At 36.6% G+C, this 27711-nt stretch overlaps 1 protein-coding gene across 2 annotated transcripts in view; it reads right to left on the bottom strand.

Moving 5' to 3' along the window:
- Nucleotides 1–9507: 9507 nt before the first annotated feature.
- LOC150085905 (tubulin-specific chaperone C-like) overlaps nt 9508–27711 on the bottom strand; it is a 31691-nt gene continuing 13487 nt past the window's right edge. For both annotated transcript variants that reach the window (XM_090373570.1, XM_090373572.1), the window contains exon 2: nt 9508–10622. In XM_090373570.1, coding sequence (XP_090229696.1) covers nt 9534–10502 — 969 coding nt within the window. In that variant the 5' untranslated portion in view covers nt 10503–10622 and the 3' untranslated portion in view covers nt 9508–9533. The remainder of the gene's footprint in view (nt 10623–27711) is intronic.

The following is a 27711-nucleotide window of genomic DNA, read 5'->3' as shown; positions in this document are numbered from 1 at the left end:
CAAAGGAGGTTAGGCAGATTACAAGAAATCTTTGGCAAAGGATGCAAAGAAAAATAGCAAAGAGTTCTTTACTTATATGAACTCTAGAAGGAAAGGGATGAATCAGATTGAACTACTTAACAGGATGATCAAGCTCAGGTAGCTGATAAATCTAAGGAAGTCTAATCTAATGAGTATTTCTCATTAAATTCACACATTAGGAGCTATTCAGTGAGGGGAATGCCAGAAGTTTATCAAACTAACAGGGAGCAAAGTGATTTTGTAATAACTGAGAGCAAAGTGGAGGAGAAATTGTTGAAGTTAAACATAAAGGCACCTGGGGCAGATGGGATTTTTGCAGTTATATTAAAGGAGGCAGCAAAGGAAGTAAACCCTTAACCATAATTATGAGAGCTTCCTTGGACCCGTGGGAGGTCCCCGTGGACAGGTGGTGTGCAAATGTATCACCAATTCACAAAGGGGTTCAAAAGGTGACAAGTAACTATAGACCTGTTAGTTTAACTTGTTTTCCGGGGAAAATAATGGAGTCAATGGTTAAGGAAGCATTCTGGAATCATCTGGACAAGACTGCAGTAATAGTTAAGACACAGCATGGGTTTGTTAAAGGGAGGTCTTTTCTGACCAATTTGATTGGATACTATGTGGTCACAAGGGAACTGGATGCCAAAAATAATTTTGATATCATATACTTGGATTTCAGGAAAGCTTTTGATACCTTTGCACAGGGAAGACTGCTGTACAAACTGGAGAGGTATGGCATTAAAGGTAAGTTGCTACAATGGATAATGGGATGGTTGAGTGGGAGACAACAGAGTGGTAATCAATGGACACTGCTCTTCGTGGACAAATGTTATTAGTGGAGTTCCCCAGGGTTCGGTGCTGGCTCATTGTTTTGTGTATTCATCAATGATATTGACGAAGGTATATCAGGATTAACGTCCAAGTTTGCAGATGATACAAAGGTTGTTAATGACAGTAAAGACAGTATACTACTCCGACTGGATCTAGATAAGTTGAGAAAACAGGCTGAGAAGTGGCAACTGAAGTTTAACATTGACAAATGCAAAGTACTGCATATGGGTAGCAATAATCCAAGAGAAACGTACCATCTGTGTAGTACTACACTCAGGGAAGTGGAAAAGACCTGGAGGTAATTGTGCAGGTCAAATGTGAAGTTTGCTGACAGTGCAGATGGGCTGCCAGGGCAGGTCATGAAGTCTTGTCAATAATATAGGAGTTTTGCTAGCAGGGACAGGGAGGTGATTATCCCATTGTACAAGGCAATGGTCAGGCCACACCTAGAGTACTATGTACAGGTCTGGAGGCCTCATTTTAGGAAGGATGTAGAGTGCTACAATGATTACAAAGAAGGGCAACAAGATTGGTGAGGGGAACAAAGGCGTGCTCTTACCAAGAAAGGCTTAAGTTCTGCAAATTGCAGGCACCTGGAGAGTAGGCACATGCAAGGCAACCTGATTGAAGTGTATAAGGCCTTGAATGGGTTGAGCAAGCTGAATGCTGATGGAATTCTTACTCTTGCTCAGATTAAGAACTTGAGGGAGCACAGATTCAACTTGAGGACAGTTGTAGAATCGATGTGCAAAAATTTGCCTTTAGCCAGCAAGTAGTTGATTGGTGAAACAGTCTTCCATCTTTTGTTGTGGAAGTTGATAGTCTAAATAAATTTAAGGCTGAGCTGGACAGGCATTTGGAACGAATGGAGGGGTGAAATGGCAGGGTTTTTTCCCCCCTCTGATGCTGTATAAGCTTGCTTTCTTGCATTGTATGCCTCTACTAATGCTAATCCAGCAACCTTTGAAGGCAGTAGCTATGAGGAGACAGATCATCTCAGTGTGCTTTGGTGTACTTTTGTAAATGCTTCCTAACAAATTTTTTTGTCTAAGTGCAGTGCACAGGCAACCCCCGTATAACACTACTTCCACAACACAGTTTTGCTCTAACACTGTTGATAAATTGTGGCAATCCTCGCACAACATGGTATTTATATAACATGGTTTCACTCTAACACAGTTGGAGAATTGCAGAAAACCTCGTATAACACTACTTTTGAGCATTTTTACAGGTAAAACCCTGCTGTTATGTTGGATGTAATTTTTCAACATTTCCATTCTTTTTTTGAATCCCTGCTGTTGACTCGCTAGACACTATGCAAAAAAAACATTAGTGGGAATTCCCCATATATTATTTTGTTGGGAAATCCCTGTGTTAGGTTCTGTGCTATTGAACTTGTGAAAAATCTAGATTTCAAAGTTTTATTACTACTGGATAACGCACCAAACCATCCAAAAGATTTAAGTCATCCAAACATTGAAGTTATGTTCCTACCACCTAATACAACTTCTTTAATTCAGCCATTAGATCAAGGCATTTATATCTATCTTTAAAATTCATTACATCAGAAAATCATTACAACAGATTTTGTAAAAAATTGATTTCGTATCTATTGAAGTGATGTAGGCATGGAAACATTTCTCAATTGTGAACTGTATCAGCTTTATCGCTCAAAGAAATAAAACCGTCAACATTAAATGCGTGCTGGAAAAATGTAGGAAATATGGTCGAACTGGCAGAAAACGGAATTTGTGCGATAGCAGAACTTGCTAAGTCGGTAGGAGGGAAAGGTTTTGATGATATGGCTACTCCCGGGTAGCACAGTTGGTAGAATTTCCGTCACACCCACCAGGTGGAAAGGACCTAAGTTTGAATCTCATCGATGATGAGGAATGTTTATGGGTTTTTTTTTTTTTTTTTTTTACGTGACTGAGCTAGTCCATTTCAAGTGAGGATAGCATAGTTTTTAACCCAGAAACTGGTTTTTGCCTAGCAAAACAGAAAATCGACCCCGGAACAAAAGCAGTTTATAGACACAGAGCAGCATGACCTTAATCAGCGGTGCCCCTAAAAAAATAGTTACTGAAGACGCTCTAGAATTACAGATGGTAAAAGAGGCTTTGGAAGTAGATTTGATGGCAGTCGCATCAGAAGTAAACCAACCAAATCAATTCAGAGGATGATAGAGCAGATGAAAATTCTGAACTTCTTAAATTTTACACTAAAAAGCATACGGGAAGGCTTAAACTTAGCCAAGCAATTAGAATCTTTTTGAATGCAGATCCTTCGACTGAAAGGAGCACAAAGTCCAAAAGGGTGCCTCAAAAATGCTTAGTTCCATACGAAATTTACAAAGATCTATCAAACAAAAGTGAACAAACCCTGATTACTGATTTTTAAAGAGAGCTGAAGATACACGAAATACGGAATGGTATATTTTTGTTAGCTTTTGAAATGTAGCCCCCTTTTTGTACTGGTTCTTAGTCCCGTATAACACGGTTTCACACTACATGAGATTTTATAGGAACCTAACTACCATGTTATACGAGGGTTACCTGTATATTGAGTAGATATGTTATTTGAATCAAAATAACCATACATAGCAAAATTTGACTTCTGATTATCTAGCTGAATACATTACATATCCTAACATAAGCACTCTGAAATATTCATTTAAGTTTACATCACGTGCTAACAGAAATGTTACTTTCACTGTATTGTTTATTACTATAGTATTTCTTTTGTATTTTTATTATTATTTTTTTTTTTCCATTGCCCTAGGTTTGGACCACTCTGGGTATGGGATTTAATGCTTGTATAGAACTACTTCCAGTGGGGGAGGAATTTTGCCCTTTAGGGCAGATAATGATTTTAATGCCTGAAGTTCATGTTTAATACTTAGTTGTGGCCCACCTCCTTGTGGTATAGATGGGTACTGGGCAGGCTTCCCTGGTGTCAGAGTGGCCAGAAACCACTAAACAACACATATCACAAACACATTACATACTTTTCTGTCCTTGAGCTTGATTTTACAGTTCTGTATTCATCACAGTGTACCAAAGCAGATTTATATTGATGTTCAGGTGCCACACTACATGTATTGTTCTGCAGTCATTTCGCATATGACTGAATTAGTTGTCCTAAAGGTATTCAATCAAATAGGTCAGACAAGACCTCCCTTAAACATACGCATGCTGTGTCTGAACTATAACTGCAGTCTTGTCTAGATGATCCTGCAATGCTTCTTTAACCAGTGACTCCATTATTTTCCACAGAACAGAAGTTAATCTAAAAGGTCTATAATTATTTGTGTCACCCTTGGAACCCCCTTTGTGAATTGGGAATACATTTGCACATTTCCAGTCAATGAGGACCACCCCTGAGTCCAAGGATGCCTTCATAATCATGGCTAAGGGCCTGCTTACTTCTTTTGCTGCCTCATTTAATATAGCTGGATAGATCCCATCTGCCCCAGGTGCCTTCCTTATGTTTAACTTCAGCAATTTCTCCTCCACTTTGCTCTCTATTACAAAATCATTTAACTCCCTGTTAGACTTTGATAAGCTTCTGGCCTCCACTTCTATACAGAATTCCTCATGTGGATGTAGATGCAAAATACTCATTCAGTTTGTCAACTACCTGAGCAGAATCCTCAATAATCGAACCATCGATATCAAGTGAACGAATCGATTCATCCTTCCTTACTGTAAAAACAGTGAAGACTTCTTTTACTTAAGCAAAGAAGTCTTTACTGTTTTTCTTTGCATCCTTTGCCAAAGATTTCTCCTAATCTGCCGTTGCTTGCTTAATGTCCTCTGCAACTTGATTACAGACATATCTACCATAGGTATTTTGTGTCTCCTGATAATTTGTGTCCCATTCATTTTTCTTCTCTGCCACAAGCCTCATTAGTTCATATGACAACCATTTATGTCTAAATTTTGAACAGTATTTCTTAGTTGGTTTGAAAAGCCTAGTAATTCCCAAGATTAATTCCTTGAAGGCTTCCCATTTAGAATTTGCTGTTGGTAACATCATCAGTTGGTCCCACTGTGCAGAATTTTAAAACTGTCTTTAATAAGACCACTGTAGCTACGTTTACGAAAGCAAAAACCCTTCTCTTAACCCCTGATGGTAGTTACATCTTTGAGTAATCAGTACACTGTGATCACTATCACCTAGTGGTCCCTATCTGCAAATTCTTAATGCATGAATAATCACTGCTGATAATCATATCAGGGGTATTACTCCCTCAGAATGCCCCTCAAACAGGTCACTGTAGAAAACAATCCTCCAATAAATCCACAAAAGTCTTTCTAGCATGCAAGTGACCAACCCACAAGTTCCAGTCAATATCTGGAAAATTAAAATCCCCCATTATAAGACAATCTGATTTACTGGCCCACTATTTCTCTGTACAGTTGTTCATCGTACTCAGAGTCATTAGGCATATAACACACAACTTGGTTTCCCCAGTGCTTATGTCACACGAAACTGACTAAACACTGCACTGTCCACCCATGTCAAATGGATGCACTTCCTTAGATTTTATGTGCTAATTAACTAACAGCATCAATCCCTCCTCCCCTTCTATCCTTTCCATACACATGGTACTCCCCAAATTCCAATTCTGCATTCCTTTTCTCTGTGACATGTCTCTGATCCAAACAACATCGGCCTTTCATGCCTTACCAGCACCTCAAATGCATCAAATTTATTTACTATACTCTTAACGTTGGTGTACGTGCACCTATTTTTATTCTTGGTTACCCTAACACAACCCACGTATTTACTTTTTCCATGATGACTCCCAGCAGCCCTCGAAATCCCCAGTACCTTGCTTTCCAGGCCGCTGCTCATTCTAATAGAAGCAGTGCAAGAATTACGTACACCTTTGCCTGTGGCTACTGTTAATCTGTTAGTCTGTAAATCCCCCCCCCCCCAAGCTAGCTGTTTTCCCAACCCACCTAACACTGCCACGATAGCATCAGAATATCCTTTCTATTTAAGTGTATCCCATCCCTGTAGAAAATCTCTCCTGTTATATGTTTTTTTTTTTTGTTCTGATTTTTTGTTTGTATTATATTTAACTTAACTTAATTTAGCACCAAGTAGGAACATAAGCAGCAGCCAACACCTGGTTAAAACGTTTGAAGAAACTGGTGTTTTGTACAAAGAGAACACCTGAATTGCATTATACAGTTGTCCTCTGCTTCAGTAACATGGTACACTCACTTTTTTGTTATAGCACTCTATTTTTTTGATACCTTCTCCCAGAGTTGCACTGTTCCCCCAGCATAGTACTATGCATTACAAACACCTTAAGAAGAGTTACCCATTATCAGGCTTTTTGGGTCCCTGAAAAAAAAAAAAAAAAAAAAACTATTCCAACTTTCCATATCACTTGCAATTCAGTGTTTACTTGGGGGGATTCCTTGGTTTTAAATTGACTTTTAACCAAAGCTGCAATTAAAAAGAAAAATGTGCAGAGCATTTCCAATTTATGATAAGGAGAAACTTTGAAAGTGTCTGGTTATTGTGCCAAGTTAGTTTTCATATCCATGGGTAATTTACACCACTGTGTTAATTTTCTGTAGCTGTTTGTGCTTGCACAAATTTTCTGTATCCACAGTTGTCAAACACTAGTCATGCATACCATTTCTTGCATATTAGAAAAATATATATTTTATACATCATCCTGCCCATCAGTGTTATGGGAAAGAAAACCCCCCGCTCCATGGTTCTAATTAACTGAAGTGTTGTTTATAAAACTACTCTTTAGGAACTGTCATTTCCTGATGGAGAGCTGTAAAGTAGCTACAAATGCTGTTTTCAGTTTAATTTTGGTTTCCAGTCACTTCTGGTTTATATTTTGTTTTCATATTGCAAAACGTGTGCATGTTGTGTCCTCATGATTGATTTTAATTTACAATGTAGGTGCAAGTTTCAACTTCTTATTTATTTTTTTTAAAGCAGCTCAAAGAGATCAAGTGAGTCAGCTAGTGCTAATAACGTAAAGGTGAGAAACACTATCAGAAAAACTTGTCATTGAACTAAATTGGACATTTTAAAAAAGATGATTCAGGAGTGTGCTAAATTTACATTACACTTAGTGGTTTTGAGTGATCTGAAAATGAACAATATTGCAAACTGTTAGTATGTGCAAACATATAAAATTTCATAATTTTAAGATTTCTTTAGATTTAAATTTTCTCAAGATTTAAGTTTTCTTGCATTTTCTTAACATATTTATGGTTATTACATAATTTATGTATTTAAAGTTTATATTTTAAAAGTTTCCCTTAATATTAATTATTAAAAGAAACTTAATATTATGTAAAGAAATAATGTCTGAAAATCATCCAGAACCATTGGTCATGCCAACCAGTTAAAATTATTTATATTATTTCCTGTGGATAAATCTTCCCACTTAATACAGATTCACTTAGTGCTTATTAATTGGGGCTGTAGGTTACAGCCCCAATTAATAAGAGTGCTAAGTGAGAAATGCCTGTACAAGAAGTTATTTGCAGCTCTGGGAATTTTGTAAAATAGCTTTTTCAGCAGCTTAGTAACTTGTTAGTCACATGGGAATCAATTTGATTAAAATGGTTACATTTTCCCAAATTAAGTTTTTAATCACAGTTCCTCTTAAAAATTTGAGAAACCTCAATTGAATTGGTCTAAAGGACTCTTGTAAGCATAAATATGATTCCATCCAATTGCCACTGGGTTAAAACAACCATCCACTTTATTCACTGTTCAATAAGCCAAACATATTCCCCCATTTTAAAGCAGACTTTCACATACGTTATGTATCAATAAATGGAATGATCTTAACTGCAGAATATCTCTTAGTTATGAGAGGCACCTTTGTGCCAAGGATAACATATGGTGTGATGCTTTGTTTCATCAGCTGAACCAGTCTTTGATGATAACTTATCTGCAAGTTCTTCAAGACTACTTTATTCCAAAGGTTAGAGGTATGGAGTTAATATTCAAGAAACAGTTTTCCAACAAGAGATAACACAACCACAAATGGCAAATGCAGTTCTACATTTTCTTTGTGAACATTTATCTTGAATTGACATCCTGAATGCTTTATAGTTCAAAGGTCCAACTCACAGGAATTCAGTCTGATTATTTCTTAAAACATTTCAGAATTGAAAGCTGAAATTTCAGCTTCTGCAGAGAGCACCATTGAAAAAAAATAGCCGCAGTTATGGAAAACTTCCATAGATGCCCATGCAAATTTCATTATATGCACATAGATAACTTCAAAAATGATTTCCTCTACTTCTATGACTATTGTAATATATATATATATATAAAAAAAAAAAAAATGGATATCTTACAAATGTTTAGTTGTATGTGGATTGCTCAGAGTTATGTACTTTGCTAATAAAGAAACAACATAGCCCAATTCCTTCCCCCCCCCCAATATCTATCCCTTTGAGTTCAGTCCATCTCCATTTTGAAGGCAAACAGGAAATATCTAAAAAAAAACATCTTTTGTTCTTTCTTTAGTAGAAAAAAAAAAAAAGTTTCCTTGAAAACCAAATTTCTGAAGAGGAAATAATTGCTGGGATAGGGCCAGGTGGTTTAGCACCTGGAATTGCAAATCTCTCAGAGCAGCAATTGCTTTATGAGATACTGTCTTTAAGAATAAAGATACTTTGCATTAATTTTCCTTTTCTCTGTTCTTTTATAGAACCTTTTAAATTTTTGAGAACAGCAGCACAGAATCTCCAGTGATTGTTTTTTTATGTGGCATTCCTTCCATATCACAAAAATTGGTAGCCATGATCAGCGCTATGATTTTTGGTAACTCAGTCATGGCTACCAAAAATTGGTAGCCATGACTGAGTCGCAAATTTTTGCTAGTTGGTGACCTATAGTGCAGTGGTGACCTTTCCACTGCATGGACTCCTGTTTTGTGTCTTGATCACAGTGATAAATTCATGTTCATCACCAGCTACTCTTGAAAGTGATACTTAAGGGTCTAAGTCATGCACTACTTCTGAAGAAATGTGAGCATTCTTGGTATACAATGAGAACCAACTCTTTGGAAATATTACTTCTCTAGCAATCATAGACACTTTAACATGTCTATCCTGCATAACTAGGCCTTCAGCTTTTTGGGCACATTTTTGGGGATGTTACATGTGTGTGTGTGGAGGGGGGGGAATTCATGGATTCTTGACCTCATTTAAATTGCTCAGCCCAAAGTTTTTATCTGGGTAACAGAAGGGGTAACAACATTCATGAAAAACTTTTGGTCCCATCTGTCAGAAATTTGATGGCCCAATGCTTCAATTCTGTGACCTCATCTTTTCCTTTGGATTGGCTACTTTAAAGCTGTTCTGTTCTTCTGTACTTCACTGCATTAAAAAGCTGGACCTGCACAATTAAGATACACATAAGAGTATGAGCAAACTAATTTTTTTTTATATCAAGCATATTTATAGTCAAGTACACAACTTATTGAATGATCTGTTTTGCTTAACTGAATTAGGAAAGAAATGTAAAAGCCAGTTCTGCTGCAACAAATCTAAAAGTTTTATTAATTGGCAATGAAAAATTTATTGTACAACCAATATTTTCGAGATGCAATAATTTTATAACAGTTAAAAAAAAAAAAAAAAAATCCAAAGCATAAAACTACTGCTTTAATGTCATTTCTATTCGAGCACTCTTTGATCTTCTTCAAGAACTGACCAGTTTGGGGATGATACATCTGGTACTAGCCAGTTAAAGTCATCAACTGCATTCCAGTTGTTTACATTTTTATTTAACTGGGCTTTCTCAAAATCAGAATCTAAAGTTTCATAATCCCAATTATATGGTGCAAACTTCAGGGCCTTACAATCTTCAATAATAGCTCGACTAATTAAATGCAAATAAAAATGACTTTCAGTAGTGGTATGTACCCTTAGTTGCTGGCAGGCTAAAACAAACACACAGTTCACACAGTCCTCAATAAAAACTGAGGTAATCACAGGCCCAGAAAAAACTTTGCAATTCTGAAGCTTGCTAATATGAATAGCAGAGGGATAGCCATATATGTGAATTTCACAGTGATTTAATTTATACAATTCCACATCCTTCTTGCTAACATCTTCTGAGAACATCTCAAGTTTCTTATAATGAAAATTTTCAAAACCACAAAAAGGAGAGTGAATATTTAGTTGTGGTAAACTTTGATGACTTTCATGGTCAACAGTATCCTTAATTTCACCTAATTTCTTCTTAGATTTAAATGTAAATTTCTTTTTAGGAAGCAAAGTATCCAGGGCAGTCTGAATATCATCTTGTAAATACTTCAGTGAGTCTTGTGCTACTTTAATATCATATGATGGCAAAAACATTATTGAGTCAGATAGAAATTTTTGCAGTTTCTGATAATCTTTTGTAATATTATCAAAATATTTTTCTAGTGGCTGGCTTTCATCAAGTGATTCAGACTGTATTAGCTTAGCTTCTATTGCTTCTTTTGCTTCATTAAAAGCAAAGGAAAAATAGTTTTTTTGTTCATTAATTGGTATCTGATCATCCTTTTCAGCTTTCTTTCTTTCAGCTGCTGCTAACCTAGCATCTTCACGTCTCTGAAGGCGATCAAAGATGTTTTTTTCCACCAAACTTGTAGCCATTTCTCTTGATAAACATACAGGGAGAAAATGTAAGTTATCACAAAAAGAATAGGAAAACAAGTTTTGAGTGATTCATATTGATTCTAATCCAGCCCTTATTCAGTTTCCAAGTGCTGATCTCTGGAAAAAGGAAAAAAAAAAAAAAAATAATGAATTTTAAATATTCTAAAATAACTTAATCATATGATTATCAATATTTAATTGTTAAAAAAACAGTTGGCCAGTCAGACATATATATGAACTCCTAATCACTTCACTTTGAGATTATTTAGGGGAGTAATTAAGAAGCATGCATCCACAAAACAGTTAAAAATAATGCATGCAAAATGTATAACTAAAATTTTTGTCTAAAATAACTAAAATGTATAACTAAAATATAGTCAAAGAAAGAAAATTATGTCCTGCTTATTTTATTTATTTATTTTTGCACGTCATCTCCCTATTATTCCAGGTCACTCCCTCTTAAGGTGCAATCATTTTAGCAGTTTGGGAATATTCTATATAAGATCTGCTTATATTGCTAGTAAACATTACTTCCAAGGTGGATTTTGTAATCACGAACTTAAATGTACCCAATTGTTAAGTCCAGTTAAACACAGAGAAGTGGTATTTGAAGAGAATAACTTACACGCATAACACAATGTGGCATCTTTGTACTTTGAGTAGAGTAACCACCTTTGTTCTTGACGTTCCCCATTCGTTAATTTTCTTAAATAATAATTTTCAGAAAAACTTCTGTTATTTTTATCTCTCGGAAAATCATAATTTTTTACTTGTGTCAATGCCGTTTTGTATGATAGCCATTCTAAATTTATCAGTTATAATTTCAGGCCAAGTACCAGGATCATTGATATCGACATTTTCGTCTTCGTCGCTTTGTTGATGCTCTTGAAGCTGCGGTCCTCAGAATAATTCATCTTGTTCTTTGTTCGACACTGACAAAAAATCCTCCGTCTGTACATTTCCCTCTGCTTCATGATTATCTTCCCATGCTACAGTTTTCTTATCATCGCTTTCCTCTTCATTACGACGAGAGCTGGCTTTATCAGGATTGTTTTCGTGGATGTCGCACGGCGTAATTTCATTTCCACGAGTTTGATCTTCCAGTAACTGTGAATTATGCATTTCTTCAGTTTGTTGCACATTTTCGGTTTTTAAAAATTTTGCAAGGGAGTTCCTCTGTTTTTCCGTAATTTCTTCTCTCTTTTTTTCTTCAATTTATCAGAGCCACACATACTTTCTTCCTGCATCTCTGTCTCTACTAGTCATGTTGCGAAATAGATACGAATATGTTATTTATTTTCACACCTTGCGAACCGCGATAAAAACATACGATGCAAAATCAGCTGTCATATATATATATATATATATATATATATTCGTATTTGTGGGGAATATTTATTCAATAATTTCAAATGAAACTCCAATAAATTATTATATAATTATTTTTATTTGTAGGCTTCGATCAGCCTGATTGTTTATAAGGTCTCTAAGAGACTCAATATTGTAGTAGCCTACATTAGGATCAAATGAGTAAATGGCTAAAGAGGCTTAAAATGAATAGCCTACTAAAGAGGCTTAGTTATGAATTGCCTACTAAAAGGCATTTATTTGAATAGCCTACTAAAGAGGCTTAAAATGAGTAGCTAACAGACTCGAGAGAATTGTAACGGCCTAAAGGTAGGCTCTGAATGATTCGGTGACCTACTAAGAGGAACAAAAGAATTATAAAGGCCTGAAAATAGGCTCAATATTTTTTATAAAATTACGTTTAGATTGACCAAAATAAATACAATGGTCTCAATCACTTTTCACAACCTTTAGACATATATAATAAAATAAGACAAGAAATTCTTTTCTCATTTACTATAGAAATCCAAACTGAGAAAAGGTATCGAAAATTGTATTTATTCAACTATTTTTTGGTCAAACCAGAATTATTAACTTAATTTTCTCAGAAGAAAATTTAAGTTGACTTTTTGAATAATTTTGAATTCTCTCGAAGGTAGAAAGCGAAAAAGGGCCGAGAAAACCTAGTCGGTGGTATATGTAGCCTTTAGAGTACGATAACTATGCAAACGCTGGCAACATATAATCGTACATCTAAGCGACTTGTAAGGAGAGATATTTTAAATATCTCTGAAAGAAAATATATTTTTCTATGTTCTTTGGAGAATTCTTGGTGAGCTTTCAGATAATGTTAATAACATGATTATTGACATTTTATTTCTTATGTATATTAAAAATATGGCCATTTTATGATGATGTCGCTAGATTTTGCGACAGTATTAAAACAAAAAAAAAATGAAACCATTTTTATTTTGCAAAATCAGTCAGCAGCATGGGGCCTTGTGCACTCGCACCCCCCCTCGGGCCGGCTCTGCAAGGACCTATACTTTCTTATACAAATGAAATAATGCCTATAAGATGACAAAAGAGGCATTTCAATAACTTCCATTATAATAAATTTTTAAAAATGCAATTTTTAAAAACTTGCATTTTCTGTTATAATCAAAATCTAAGAACTGTGTTTTTTCAAGTTATTAATTTCAATATAACAGATTTCCATCATATTTCATGGAGATCTGTTATAATGTTTGTGTTATGTGGCTGCAGTAAACTGATAACAGTAAACAGTATCTTTATTGAGCATAGGCATGCGCACAGGGGGCTGGGTGGCATACCCCCCTGAAATCTTGAAGGGGACACTAATGAATGCTGTAGAGAGCAGATTTAATCAAGAAATAATCCTAGTAATCAAAACTATGGGGAATCTCCTTGAATTAAATCTTACATCTGAATATATGGAAATACTCTGCAACTGCTTTCAATTATCTTTAATGGATTTACAGACAGAAATATCATTGTTAAAAGCCACTAATCATCTCAACTACAAAAATATTTTAACCTGGAGCAAGTGGCTTAATGATGCCCATCGATATAAATTATATCCAAATTTCACAAAAGTGAGATACGACTTTCAGGTTTTAGGTGTTACAAGTTGCACTCCCGAATGATCTTTTTCCAAAATGAGTCATATAAAAACAAAATTAAGAAGCGTCATGATGCAAGAATGGTTGAACTACTTATTGCTTTCATACGTGGAACAGGATTTAACTGCTGCAGTCACTGTAGAAGTAGTAATTGACGAATTAGTCGCCTTTGTTACTTTTGAACGTAGAATATTATTATAATAAATAAATAAATAAATAGACCTGAAAACATTGTAAACCTAAAAAGGTTGAATATTTCTTAGTTACGAACTATTATAATGTATTTCAACGTATGTTATAATGAACTGTTTTTTAAATAAATTATTATATAAATTTATATTTTAAATAAATAAATGTTTTAATATATATACAAAATTGTATTTATAAAAATATATTTATTTAAAAATAAAGTATTTTATTTTTTATGGGGGGGGGGCAAATGTGGTTGGCCCCCTTTTTGTTTTAGGCTGTGCACACCTATGTTATTTAGAAATTCAAAGTACACCCAACAAAATGTTGAATGTCCTTAGAAGGTTACATGTTGAAAATTAAAAGTATGTTTAAATACCAGAGACAAGGGAGTAGTAACATTTCTGGTAATTTGAACACCATTAGATTTTGCATTAGATTACTGCTTGTTTGTTTGTTATTTGGTTTTTAGGAGCATTAGCAACTAAGGCCATATTGCTCCGGGATATGCGGTGGTCATTCCCTTGACCTTTCCGCATCCTCCGTATTTGGTGGTGACGGGCTCGAACCCCGGTCTAATCAAGAAGCGTGTGCTACGCACTGCTGCTCCTTCCCACCTGGCTACAGAGGTGCCTACATTAGATTACTGCAGTTGTACTCATGGTTTTAGTATCAAAGTAGCACAATGATGCAGGGAAGTGAAGTTATTCCACACTGCCAAAAAAAAAAATCTCATCATCAGAAAAATACCTGTTCAAATCCTCCTTGAATCTGCCAAATTCCCCATCTCGGCCACCCATGCAAGCATCTTATTCCAGTGTTCCATAATATGCTGCTCAAGGTAAATTTCATAAGATCTAGACTACAACTTCTGAAGATTTTACAGCTATGGTCTTTGTCTCACTCAACAGTGAACTGTTGAGTAAGACAGGAACCAGAAGGCAAAAAATATTCTTCCCTCATTCAATCTCCCCCATCCCATACTTCCACAAGGTGTATAATTACTAAGCTCTGCAAACCCCATCTAAATCAATTCTCCTCAGAGGGATAATGCTTAGCACTCTTGACCAACCTAGTCACTCTTTTGCACCTTCTCTATAAGTTTTCCATTTAGATGCTGCCTCCAGACCATGATATAATATCCCAAAAGTAGTCTCACCATCACCTGATAGAGGATAACAACTTCCTCCACTCGCAAAATTCTGATATGTCATAGAATACCATGTTCCCTTCTTGCTGACTATTTGCATTGTACATTTTACTTTGTTTTTCTATTGTAACACCCAGGTATTTCTCATATCCTGAACATCCAATCCCCCCCCCCAGTTTATAAATTACTACTGGGTTTCTGTTCCCCAAGTGTAAACCATTGCATTTGGTAACATTAAACTTCAGCTGCAATTTTGTAGACCATACTTGTAATTGTTCCAAAAATTTGGAAACAGCATAGCCTGCTTTCTGATCATTAACCACACTCCCAATGTTTAAGTCATCAATAGAATTTGATGGCTTCCCCTATATTGTCTCATCAATTATCATTTCAGGAAGGATCACTCATTTCTTATAAGAAATAAGAGTGATTATAAGTGGAGTGGCAACTCTTCTTGCTACTCCATTCTGCTCTGAATGGATACCCATTTCTGACCATTGTCAGTCAACTAATCAGTAATACATCAGTGAATTATTCCTGTCCCCCATCTGCTCTAATTTATAATAACAAAATTAAAGAAAATAACTTGTATTTTCCAGATGCTAAGATATACACACTTTCTAGAAGAAAACTTTTTGGAAAAAAATATTTTATTCCATATACAGCAGACTCTCGATTAACTGGGACACTTCAAGACCCCAAATTAAAAAAAATAATAAATAATAATCAACCAGAAATCAAAAAAATTCAAGTAATAACTAGAATAGGTATAAACAGATATTTTGCAAGTCGTAAATAAGCGACAAACGGCATTATAAGTTGTCACTGGGAGATTAGTGTACCTATTATCTTGCAATCCCTGCTGTCTTCACACCCGCTGCTCAAAAAAAAAAAAAGAGAGACCAAATGTTTAGTTTGTTTTAGTGCGTCGCGTCAATTGTTGTGTTCCGTCGCAGCACAAAAGGTCAAATTTTGTTTCTTATTTATGTCAGGGATGTCGGAATTTTTTTTTATATTAAATTTTTTTTTGTTTAGAAATCGCAAAAATGATGGGCAAGGGCAAAAGCAAAAGAGTCGTGTTTTCAGTTAAACAAAAAAACTTGAAATTATCCAAAAGTTTGAAAACGGTGCATCTGTTAAATTTCTAAGGAATCATTATAATAAGAATGTATCAAAACTGACAAACATTAACAAGTATCGCACGGAATTCCAATTTGTCAATAATAATATAGTAGCAATATGTTATTAGTCATTCCCGAGTTACATAAAACTCGATGAAATAAGAAGTCCTGGAACGTATTTCTTACGTATGTCGGGGACTTTTGTATTTTTGGATTAACCGGGAAATCAATTATCCGGGATTTGTTTTTACCATCTGTCCCGGAAAATCGAGATTCTACTGTATTGTCAGGGTTTACTAAACAATGTTATTATAAAATGAATCTTTCAGGAGATTAGGGCGCCTCCGTAGCCAGGTGGGAAGGAGCAGCAGTGCGTAGCACACTCTTCTTGATTAGACCAGGGTTCGAGCCCGTGACCACCAAATACGTAGGATGCAGAAAGGTCAGAGAATGACCACCGCATATTCCCGGAGCAATATGGCCTTAGTTACTAATGCTCCTAAAACCCAAACAACAAACATTCAGAAGATTAGTAGTGGCAAATGATACAAGGAAGCACTTATACTTGTACAGTGTCAGCAAAAAGAGAGAGAGAGAGAGAATGCCATCAGCATTTAATTTTATGCAATCCACCTGAAAGTCTCTCTTTGCAAGTGCCTAGTTTCCAAGTGCTACAATTTCCAGAACTGAAATCTCTTCTGGTAAGAGTAACCTTTTATGTCCTTGACTAATCTGGTTGCTCTTCTCTGCATCTGTTCCAATTGATCCACATCCTTCTTAAAATAAGGCTTCCAGACATATTGAAATAATCAAGGTCAGCCTAACCATTGCCTTATACCATTCAGTAGAACCCAAAGAGCTGTCATAGCATCCTGACCATCCATCCATCTCCACCTCCTTGAATGTGATACAGCCCAAATGGTATGTTACTCTGGGATTACTGTTACCCATATAAAACTCAATTGCCTTCAACTCATCTGCCTAATTTTTATAGATCTTGTTGCAGTAATATGCCTTGATTCCTGTCATTAAAAACCCTTTCAACCTTTGTATCACCTACAGACTTAGACAATAAGCTTGATTTGCATTCATCGATATCTTTAATAAATACTGAGAACATATCAGTAACTTGCCACTAATGTCACTGCTCCAATTTGTACAGTAGTCTTTCATGTGGAACAGTGTCAAAAGCTTTACTGAAATCTAAGTATAGCATTAGCAAAGGCACATGATGCAAGAAAGCAAGCTTATATAGCATTAGCCAAAAAAAAAAAAAAAAAAAAAACCTTCTAATTTCACCCATCCCCTCGCTCCAAATGTTTGTCTAGTTCTGCCTTGAATCTATTTAAGCTATCAACTTCTACAATGACAGATGGAAGTTTGTTCCAGCAATCAACCACACACTAGCTAAAGGCAAACTTCCGCACCAGGGCTCCCACTCACTAATTTAAAAAAAAAAACTTAGATTGCAACTTAAATAAACCAAAAAAAAACCTAGTTTTCATCATATAGTATAGCAACACAAATAAGATAAAATTTACCATGCATAAATATCTTTTATTTAATTGTAATCAATTTTCATCCCATTCAGTTCCGTCCACATTTATTTTTTGAAGTTCTTTCATTTTTTTTCAAACGTTCTTCTTATCTTTTATGACAAGTTCCTTGTATGACTTCTTTTACCAATTCTGATTTAGGTTTCCATATATAGCAATTTTGATTAGATCTATTTATCGCCTGTTTTGCCACTGGTCGATCTTTCACAGTTTCTGGTTTAAGGGAGTTTGTGGCTTTTGTTTTTATGTTTTTCTTGGGAGAAGATTCTTTCTACGCATGCCGAAGAGTGAGGTAAAATAGTTAGACTGGTCATAAAGTTAGATAAAATCTCATATTTAGAATTATTAAAGCCATCTTTTACATTACATAACAGATACCAAAACTCAAGGATGGTTTTGTAAGAGATCTAAATCTTGATTTAAAAAAAATGATCTCCATTCAACATCTAGAAGATCTATTTTGTCATCAGAAACAAGGTGAGGGAACTGCATTGCTAAATGGAAAATTGAGGATGGCGATTTGGCACAATCATGTATCACTGCTGGGCCAAGAACATTGAGACTGGTGATAATTCCATTGTCATTTAGAGGAAATCTTTTTCTGATTTCCATACAAAGTTCAACAAGAAATTTTAAACAATCATTTTTAAACCTGCTTTCACTGTCACCAAGTGGTGTTGAATTTAATAAGGCCATGCAACGGCCTCCCAAATATATTTTATTCAGAGGCTTATGATTTATTGCATTGTTTGGATCAATTTCAACCAGCTTGCACGAAGTAATGACTTCTTTTATGAAAAAACTAAGAATATTTTTATACTCAATTAAAACCATTGAATGAAGTAAGTGCAATCTGAAATGCTCAGATTGAAATTCAATATTCAGGCAGTTTATTTTCTCCAGTACATATCCTAAAAATAACAACATATGCTTGGTTCCTTTGGTGATCATAGTATTGTAAATATTCCCTCCACCATTGATTTTATCAATTTTTGATTGAGACTGAAAATAAAGAACTAACGCATCCCACTGCTCAATAATAATTTTTATTACATTGCCACGGGATAACCAACATGTTTGTGCTAATTTGGGGATTTTATGCTTAGCAGTATCTACAACATCTTGAATCATTTTGAACTCGTTTAATCTTTTATTACTACAGGAAAAATAACAAGAGATATCTTTTATAAATATTTCTAGATATGATGGGTAGTACCTTGACTGAATGACTAGCACATAATTCAAAAAAATGGCAAACACATCCCATTATAAATACTGATGGTACATCCTTTTTTAGCAATGACTGGAACCCACTCTTAGTACCCATCATAGTGGCACAATTATCACTTCCGAAGCCAATGAGATTACTTATTTGAATGTTTTTTTTCGATGAAAAGATCTTTTACATCTTGATAAAGCCCTTCTGAAGTACCATTTTCGACACAAACAGTGTCAAGTAATACATCTACAACATCAAGTTTTTGAATATCAAAATATCTAACAACAACAGCTAGAACTTGCAATAAAGATAAATCTGTACTTTCATCTATTATCATTGAAAACTTGTTGTTTCTGCATATGTTAGAAATGTATATTTTTTCATGATAGGCTGTGCCATCTTGTATAAGATGAGACTTGAGTCGTCTTTATCTGAACTTGTTTTGCAATATTGCTATCATGAAATTCTTTCTTACATGCTTCTATAAGGTGATCACATTGCACAAATGGAATATTATGCTCAGAAATTAGTGCAGCAATTGTTAACTCTGCCTTTGCTAATTCTTCATTCTCTGTAGGTTTACTTTTTGTGAAGAACGTGTCTAACGTTGAACTTATCTTAGCACTTTTTTTATGTTTAACTGTATTTTTATGCGCTAGTAACATCGATTTATTGGCATTCTTTAATTTCATTTCACAACAAATACACAGTAAGACACCTTTTTCATTACTGTCTTCTTTCAACCAATCCTTTAATTCCGGATCTTCTAACCATTCATTCCTAAAATTTTGAGTATACCACTGTTTACTCATCTTTCTCTGTGGGGAACAAGTTTCAGACATTGTGGGCAATTTGTGGGTATGGCTAGTTAGCAGTTATCTTATTTAAAAATGTTCTATAAAATAAAAAATAAAGCACTAATCCACTAACATAAAATAGAAATAGTCACTACAATTTAAATTTATTATATCATTGTATGTAGTACACGCATAAATTCAAAAATCACACCAAATAATGCAATAATACCATGAACGATCATGAAAGACTGTGCAGTAAAGACCGCCTTCCGCCTGCTCAATAGGCTGCGCATACATGTTAGTAACACGAACGAAAACCATAGTGTAGAACCCTGTGAAAACTTTGAAATCCTTTTAAATTTGTAGTATTTTGTACAAGCACTTGAGATATTACAAATTATGATCAGTATTGTTGGAATATACAATTAAGAAAATTGTAAACTGTTATTAAATTTTATTGTATTTACAAGAAATAAAAATAAATTTTGAATTAAAATTAAAAATTACCAAGAAAACCAAGATAATGAGATATTTTGTGAAAAAAACCTATCAACCCAGATGACAATCAAAAAACCCAGATCTGGGTGGAAAAACCCAGGTGTGGGAACCCTGTTCCGCACATCTATCCTACAACTCTTTCCTCAATTTGAATTTATGCCCTCTCAGATGATTATTCTGAGCAAGGAAATAGAAATAGCCCATCAGCATTGAGCATGCTCAAACCATTCGAGGCTTTATACACCTCAATCAGATCACTGAGGCCTCCAGACCTGCATACAGTACTCAAGGTGTGGCCTGACCATTGCCTTATACAAGGGGATAATCACATCCCTATCCCTGCTAGAAAAATTCCTGTATATCATTGACAAGACACCATGAGCTACTCTTGAAGACCGTCTGCACTGCTCAGAAAACTCCCTGCACAATAACCCCCAGGTCCTTTTCACTCTCTACCACTGTCAGTGTAGTACCACACAGTTGATGTTACTCTGGGGTTACTGCTTCCCATATGCAGTACTTTACATTTGTCAATGTTAAACTTCAGTTGCCACCTCTCAGCCCATCTGCTCAACTTTTCTAGATCCTGTTGCACCAGCATACTGTCATTAACAACCCTGCTGACCTTCGTATCATCTGCAAACTTCATTTCATCTGCATGGTATATCAGGCTTGGACATTAAGCCTGATATACCAACATCAATATCATCTATAAATACAGAAAACAATGGACCCAACACTGAACCCTGGAGGACTCCACTAATAACATTAGTCCACAAAGAGCAGTGTCCATTGATTAACACTGTCTTCTCCCACTCATCATTCCCTTTATCCATAGCAGCAATTTGCCTCCAATGCCACACTGCTCCAATTTGTGTAGCAGTCTTCCATGTGCAACAGTATCAAAAGCCTTTCTAAGATCCAATTTTATGATATAAAAATTATTCTTTGCATCCAGTTCCTTTGTGACTACATCATAGTATACAATCAAATTGGTCGGACAAGACTTCCCCTTAACAAACCCATACTGTGTCCGAGTTATAACTCAAGTCTTGTCTAGATGATCATGCAATGCTTCTTTAACGAGTGCCTCCATTAATTCCCTGGAACAGAAATTAAATAACAGGTCTGTAATTACCTGTCTCCCTTTGATCCACCTTTGTGGATTGGGATCACATTTGTACATCTCCAGTCCATGGGTACCTCACATGAGTCCATGGAAGCTTTCATAATTATGGCTAAGGGTTTGCTTACTTCCTTTGCTACCTCCTTTAATATAACTGGATAGATTTCATCCACCCCAGGTGCCTTTCTTATGTTTATCATCAACAATTTCTCCTCCACTTTACTCTCAGTTATTACAAGCTTATCTAGCTTACTGCCAGAGTTTAACAGAACTCTGGCATTCCCCTCGCTGAATAATTCCTCATGTGCAAATGTAGATGCAAAATATTCATTTAGTTTGTTAGCTACCTGAGCAGGATTAACAGTTGAACCATCGATATCAAGTGGACCATCTGATTCATCCCCTTCCTTCTAGAGTTTACATAAGTAAAGAATTCTGCTGATTTTCTTTGCAACCTTTGTCAAACATTCCTCGTAATCTGCATTTGCCTGCCTAACCTCCTTTGTAACTTGGTTACAGACCAGCTTATATCTATCATAGGCTTCCGTATCACTCATTAATTTATATGTATCCCATGCATTTTTCTTCTTTGCCACATGTCTAATTAGTTCATTTGACATCCATTTAGGCCTAAATATTGAACAATATTTCTTAGTTGGAATGAAAAGCCTAGTAGCTTCCAAGGTTAAATCTTTGAATGCTTCCCATTTTGAGTTTGCTGTTGGTAACATCATCAGCTGGTCCCACCATATAGAATTTAAATACGGTCTCAGACCACCGTAGTCACCTTTACAAAAGCAAAATCCCTTCCATTTACCCTTGATGGTAGTTACCTCATTTCAGTAAATCCCACTTCAGCACACTGTGATCACTGCCATCTAGTGGTTCCTTAATCTGCAGATTCTTAATGCATGAAGAATCACTACTGATAATCAGATCAAGAGTATTACTCCCTCTAGTTGCCTCCCGAACATGCTGCTGTAGAAAACAATCATCCAATAAATCCACAAAAGCCTTGCTAGTGTGTGTGTGACCAACCCACAAATTCCAGTTAATCTCTGGGAAATTAAAATCTCCCATTATAAGACACTGATTTACTGGCCCACTATTCCTCTGCACAATTGCTGATTATACTCATCAGATTCATTAGGCCTATAACACACACCTAGTCTCATTTTTTCTTTCCCAGTGCTTATGTTACATCAAACTGACTCAACACTGCACTGTCTACTCATGTCACCTGGATGTATTTCCTTAAATTTCGTGTTTCTTAACTAACAGCATAACCCCTCCTCCCTGCCCTGTCTATCCTTCCTGTATACTTAAAAGTAGCTGCAGGCAGAGGTGAAGGTGATTCTTGCACTACTTCTATTAGAATAAGCAGCGGCGTGGAGCGAGGGGTGTTGGGGGTTTCAGGGACTGATGGCAGTCATCTTGAAACAGGTCGGTATATGAGATGTGTTACGGTAACTAATAATAAGAATAGGTACATGTATACTTGCATGTATACCAATGCTAGAAGTATAGTAAATAAATTTGATGAATTTGAAGTGTTGGTCAAGACATCAAAGGCAGATATTGTTGGGATAGCAGAGATGTGGTGTCACACAGATATAAGGAATGCAGAACTGGAATTTGGGAAAAGGATAGACAGGATAGGAAGGAGGAGGTGTAATGCTGTTAATTAAGAAAAACAAAATCAAAAGAAGTGCATCCAGTTAATATAGATGAACAGATCACTGTTGAGTCAGTTTGGTGTGACATAAGCACTGCGAAAGCAAAAATAAGAGTAAGAGTATGTTATAGGCCTAATGACTCAAATGAGTACAATGAACAATTGTACAGAGAAATAGAGTGGTCTAGTAAATCAGAATGTCTTATAATGGGGGATTTTGACTTCCCAGATATAGACTGGAACTTGTGGGTTGGTCACTCACACACTAGTAAGACTTTTGTGGATTTATTGGACGATTGTTGTCTGCAGCAGCATGTTCGAGAGGCAACCAGAGAGGGTAATACTCTTGATCTCATTCGTGTATTAAGGATTTGCAGATAAAGGAATCATTAAGTGGCAGTGATCACAGTGTACTGATGTGGGATTTACTTAAAGATATAATTACCATCAGGGGTAAAGGAAGGAGTTTTTGCTTCCGTAAAGGTGACTATAGTGGTCTCAGACAGTTTTTAAATTCTGTACAGTGGGACCAACTGATGATGTTACCAACAACAAATTCTAAGTGGGAAGCATTCAAGGAATTAATAGTGGAAGCTACTAAATGTTTCATACCTATTAAGAAATATAGTTCAAGGTTTAGGCCTAAATGGTTGTCAAATGAACTAATGAGACTCGTGGCAGAGAAGAAAAATGCATGGGATGCATATAAATTATCAGGTGACACAGAAGCCTATAATATATATAAGCTAGTCTGTAATCAAGTCACAAAGGAGGTTAGACAGGCGAAGGCAGATTACAAGAAATCTTTGGCAAAGGATGCTAAGAAAAACAGCAAGGATTTCTTTACTTATATAAGCTCTAAAAGGAAGGGGATGAATCTGATTGGTCCACTTGATATCGATGGTTCAACTGTTGATGATCCTGCTCAGATAACAAACAAACTAAATGAGTATTTTGCATATACATTCACACATTAGCATTTAGCATTAGTAGAGGCATTTGATGCAAGAAAGCAAGCTTATGCAGCATCAGCCAAAAAAAAATGATAAATAAATAAATAAAAAATAACCACTTCCACTTCACCCCTCTGTTCGTTCGAAATACCTGTCCAGCTGAGCCTTAAACTTATTTAAGCTATCAACTTCCACGACAAGGGATGGAAGTCTATTCCACCAACCAACCACCAGCTGGCTAAAGGCAAATTTCCTCACGTCTATCCTACATCTGTCTTTTCTCAATTTGAATTTATGCCCTCTCAGGTGATTATTCTGAGCAAGAGGAAGAATCCCATCAGCATTGAGCATGCTCAAAGCATTCAAGGCTTTATACACCTCTATCAGATCACCTCGCCGGTGCCTAGTCTCCAGACACTGTAATTTGCAAAACTTAAGCCTTTCTTTGTAAGAGCACTCCTTTGTTCCATTCACTAATCTTGTTGCCCTTCTCTGTACTCGTTCCAGAATCTCTACATCCTTCTTGAAATGAGGCCTCCAGACCTGTACACAGTACTCTAGGTGTGGTCTGACCATTGCCTAATACAATGGAATAATCACCTCCTTATCCCTGCTATAAAAATTCCTATATATCATTGACAATACACCATGAGCTACTCTTGCAGCCCGTCTGCACTGCTCAGAGAACTTCATATCTGCCTGCACAACCACCCCCAGGTCCCTTTCATTCTCTACCACTGTCAGTGTAGTACCACAGAGTTGATACGTTGCTCTGGGGTTGCTGTTTCCCATATGTAGTACTTTACATTTGTCAATATTAAACTCCATTTGCCACCTCTCAGCCCATCTGCTCAACCTTTCCAGATCCTGTTGCAGTAGCACAGTGTCAGTAGTGTCCTTGACAACCCTGCCAACCTTCGTATCGTCTGCAAACTTGGACATTAAGCTTGATATACCATCATCAATATCATTTATAAATACAGAAAACAATAACGGACCCAATACTAAACCCTGAGGGACTCCACTAATAACATTAGTCCACGATGAGCAGTCTCCATTGATTACCACTCTCTGTCTTCTCCCCCTCAACCACCCCCCCTTATCCATAGCAGCAATTTGCCTCCAATGCCACACTGCTCCAATTTGTGCAGCAGTCTTCCATGTGCAACAGTATAAAAAGCCTTTCTAAGATCCAAGTACATAATATCAAAGTTATTCACTGCATCCAGTTCTTTTGTGACTGCATCATAGTATCCAATCAAATTGGTCAGGCAAGACTTCCCCTTAACAAAACCATGCTGTGTCTGAACTATAACTGAAGTCTTGTCTAGATGATCCTGCAGTGCTTCTTTAACCAGTGCCTCCATTAATTTTCCAGGAACAGAAGTTAAACTAACAGGTCTATAATTACTTGTGTCACCCTTTGATCCTCCTTTGTGAATTGGGGTAACATTTGCACATCTCCAGTCCATGGGTACTTCCACTGAATCCAAGGAAGCTCTCATAATTATGGCTAAGGGTTTGCTTACTTCCTTTGCTGCCTCCTTTAATATGACTGGATAGATCCCATCCACCCCAGGTGCCTTTCTTGTGTTTATCTTCAACAATTTCTCCTCCACTTTACTCTCAGTTATTACAAGATTCTCTAGCTTACTGCCAGAGTTGAATACACCTCTGGCATTCCCCTCGCTGACACACATGAGTTATTAAGGTTTGAAAATGCCACAAGGTTATCAAATTGTAGCAGGGTGCTTAATGATTTTGTAATAATTGAGAACAAAGTGGGAGAGAAATTGTTGAAGTTAAACATAAGGCAACTGGGGTGGATGGGATCTATCCAGTTATATCAAAGGAGGCAGCAAAGGAAGTAAGCAAACCCTTAGCCATAATTATGAGAGCATCCTTGGACCAGGGGAGGTCCCCACAGACTGGAGCTGTGCAAATGTGTCCCCAATTCACAAAGGGGGGATCGAAGGGTGACACGAGTAATTACAGACCAGTTAGATTAACTTCTGTTCCAGGTAAAATAATGGAGTCACTGGTTATAGATGCATTGCAGGTTCATCTAGACAAGACTACAGCAATAATTCAGACACAGCATGGGTTTGTTAAGGGAAAGGCTTGTCTAACAAATTTGATTGGTTATTATGATGGGTTACAAAGGAACTGGATGAAAAAAATAATTTTGATGACATATACTTAGATTTCAGGAAAGCTTTTGACACTGTTGCGAATGGAAGACTACTGTACAAATTGGAGCAGAATGGTATTATGGGTAAGTTGCTGCAATGGATAAAAGGATGGTTGAGTGGGAGAAGACTGAGGGTGGTAATCAATGGGTACTGCTCTTCGTGGACTAATGTTATTAGTGGAGTCCCACAGGGTTTGATGTTGGGTCCACTGTTGTTTTGTATATCTATCAATGATATTGTGAAGGTATATCAGGCTTAGTATCAAAGTTTGCAGATGATACAAAGGTTGGCAGGGTTGTTAATGACAGTACTGGCAGTGTTACTGCAAAAGGATCTAGAAAATTTGGGTAGATGGGCTGAGAAGTGGCAACTGAAGTTTAACATTGAAAAATGCAAAGTACTGCATATGGGTAGAAGTAACCCCAGAGAAACATATCAACTGTGTGGTACTACACTTAAGGAGGCAGAAAATGAAAAAGACCTGGGAGTAATTGTGCAGTCAGATATGAAGTTTTCTGAGCAATGCAGACAGGCTGCCAGGGCAGGTCATGGGGTGTTGTTAATGATATACAGGAATTTTGTTAGCAGGGAAAAGGAGGTGATTGTCCCTCTGTATAAGGCAATGGTCAGGCCACACCTTGAGTACTGCGTGCAGGTCTGGAGGCCTCATTTTAGGAAGATGTAAATTTGCTTGAGCATGTATACAGAGAAGGGCAACAAGATTGGTGAGGGGAATGAAGAGATCCTCTTACCAGAAGAGGCTTAAGTTCTGCAAATTGTAGCACCTGGAGACTAGGCTGTTGTTGTTGTTATTATTATTTGGTTTTTAGGAGCATTAGCAACTAAGGCCATATTGCTCCGGTGCGGTGGTCATTCCCTGACCTTTCCGCATGCTCCGTATTTGGTGGTGACGGGCTCGAACCCCGGTCTAATCAAGAAGCGTGTGCTACGCACTGCTGCTCCTTTCCACCTGGCTACGGAGGCGCCTCTGGAGACTAGGCACCTGCGAGTGATCTGATCGAGGTGTATAAGGCCTTGAATGGGTTGAGCAAACTGAATTCTGATGGGATTCTTCCACTTCTTCAGATTATGAACCCAAGGGGACATAAATTGAAATTGAGGAAGGACAGATGTAGAATAGATGTGCAGAAATTTGCCTTTAGTAAGCGGGTGGTTAATTGCTGGAACAAATTTCCATCTGTCGTTGTGGAAGTTGATATGTTAAATAAATTTAAGGAGGAACTGGACAAATATTTAGAGGGGATTGTGTTAGATTAGATTTTTTTTTTTTTTATGGCTGATGCTGCATAAGCTCATATGCTTGCTTTCTTGCATCACATGTCACTACTACTACTACACATTGTACTCCCAAATTCCAATTCTGCACTGCTTATGTCTGTGTGACACCACATCTCTGATATGCCAACAATATCTACCTTTGATGTCTTGACTAGCATTTCAAGCTTATCAAATTTATTAACTATACTCCTAGCATTGGTGTACAAGCAAGTATACATGCACCTGTTTCTACTCTTAGTTACCCTAACACAGCCCATGTATTTACTTGTTCCACTATGACTCCCAGCAGTTATGGAAATCCCCACTGCCTTGCTTTCCAGGCTGCTGCTCAATTACATTTCAACAGAAGCAGGGCAAGAATCACTTTCACCTCTGCCAGTGGCTACTGTTAATCTATTAGACCGTGTATCTCCCCCAATCTATCAGAATTCTGAACTGCCT

The sequence above is a fragment of the Mastigoproctus giganteus genome, chromosome 5 (genome assembly GCF_048544385.1).
Source record: "Mastigoproctus giganteus isolate SK-2022 chromosome 5, ASM4854438v1, whole genome shotgun sequence".
NCBI lineage: Eukaryota > Metazoa > Arthropoda > Arachnida > Uropygi > Thelyphonidae > Mastigoproctus > Mastigoproctus giganteus.
This window is presented reverse-complemented; position numbering and strand designations above follow the sequence as displayed.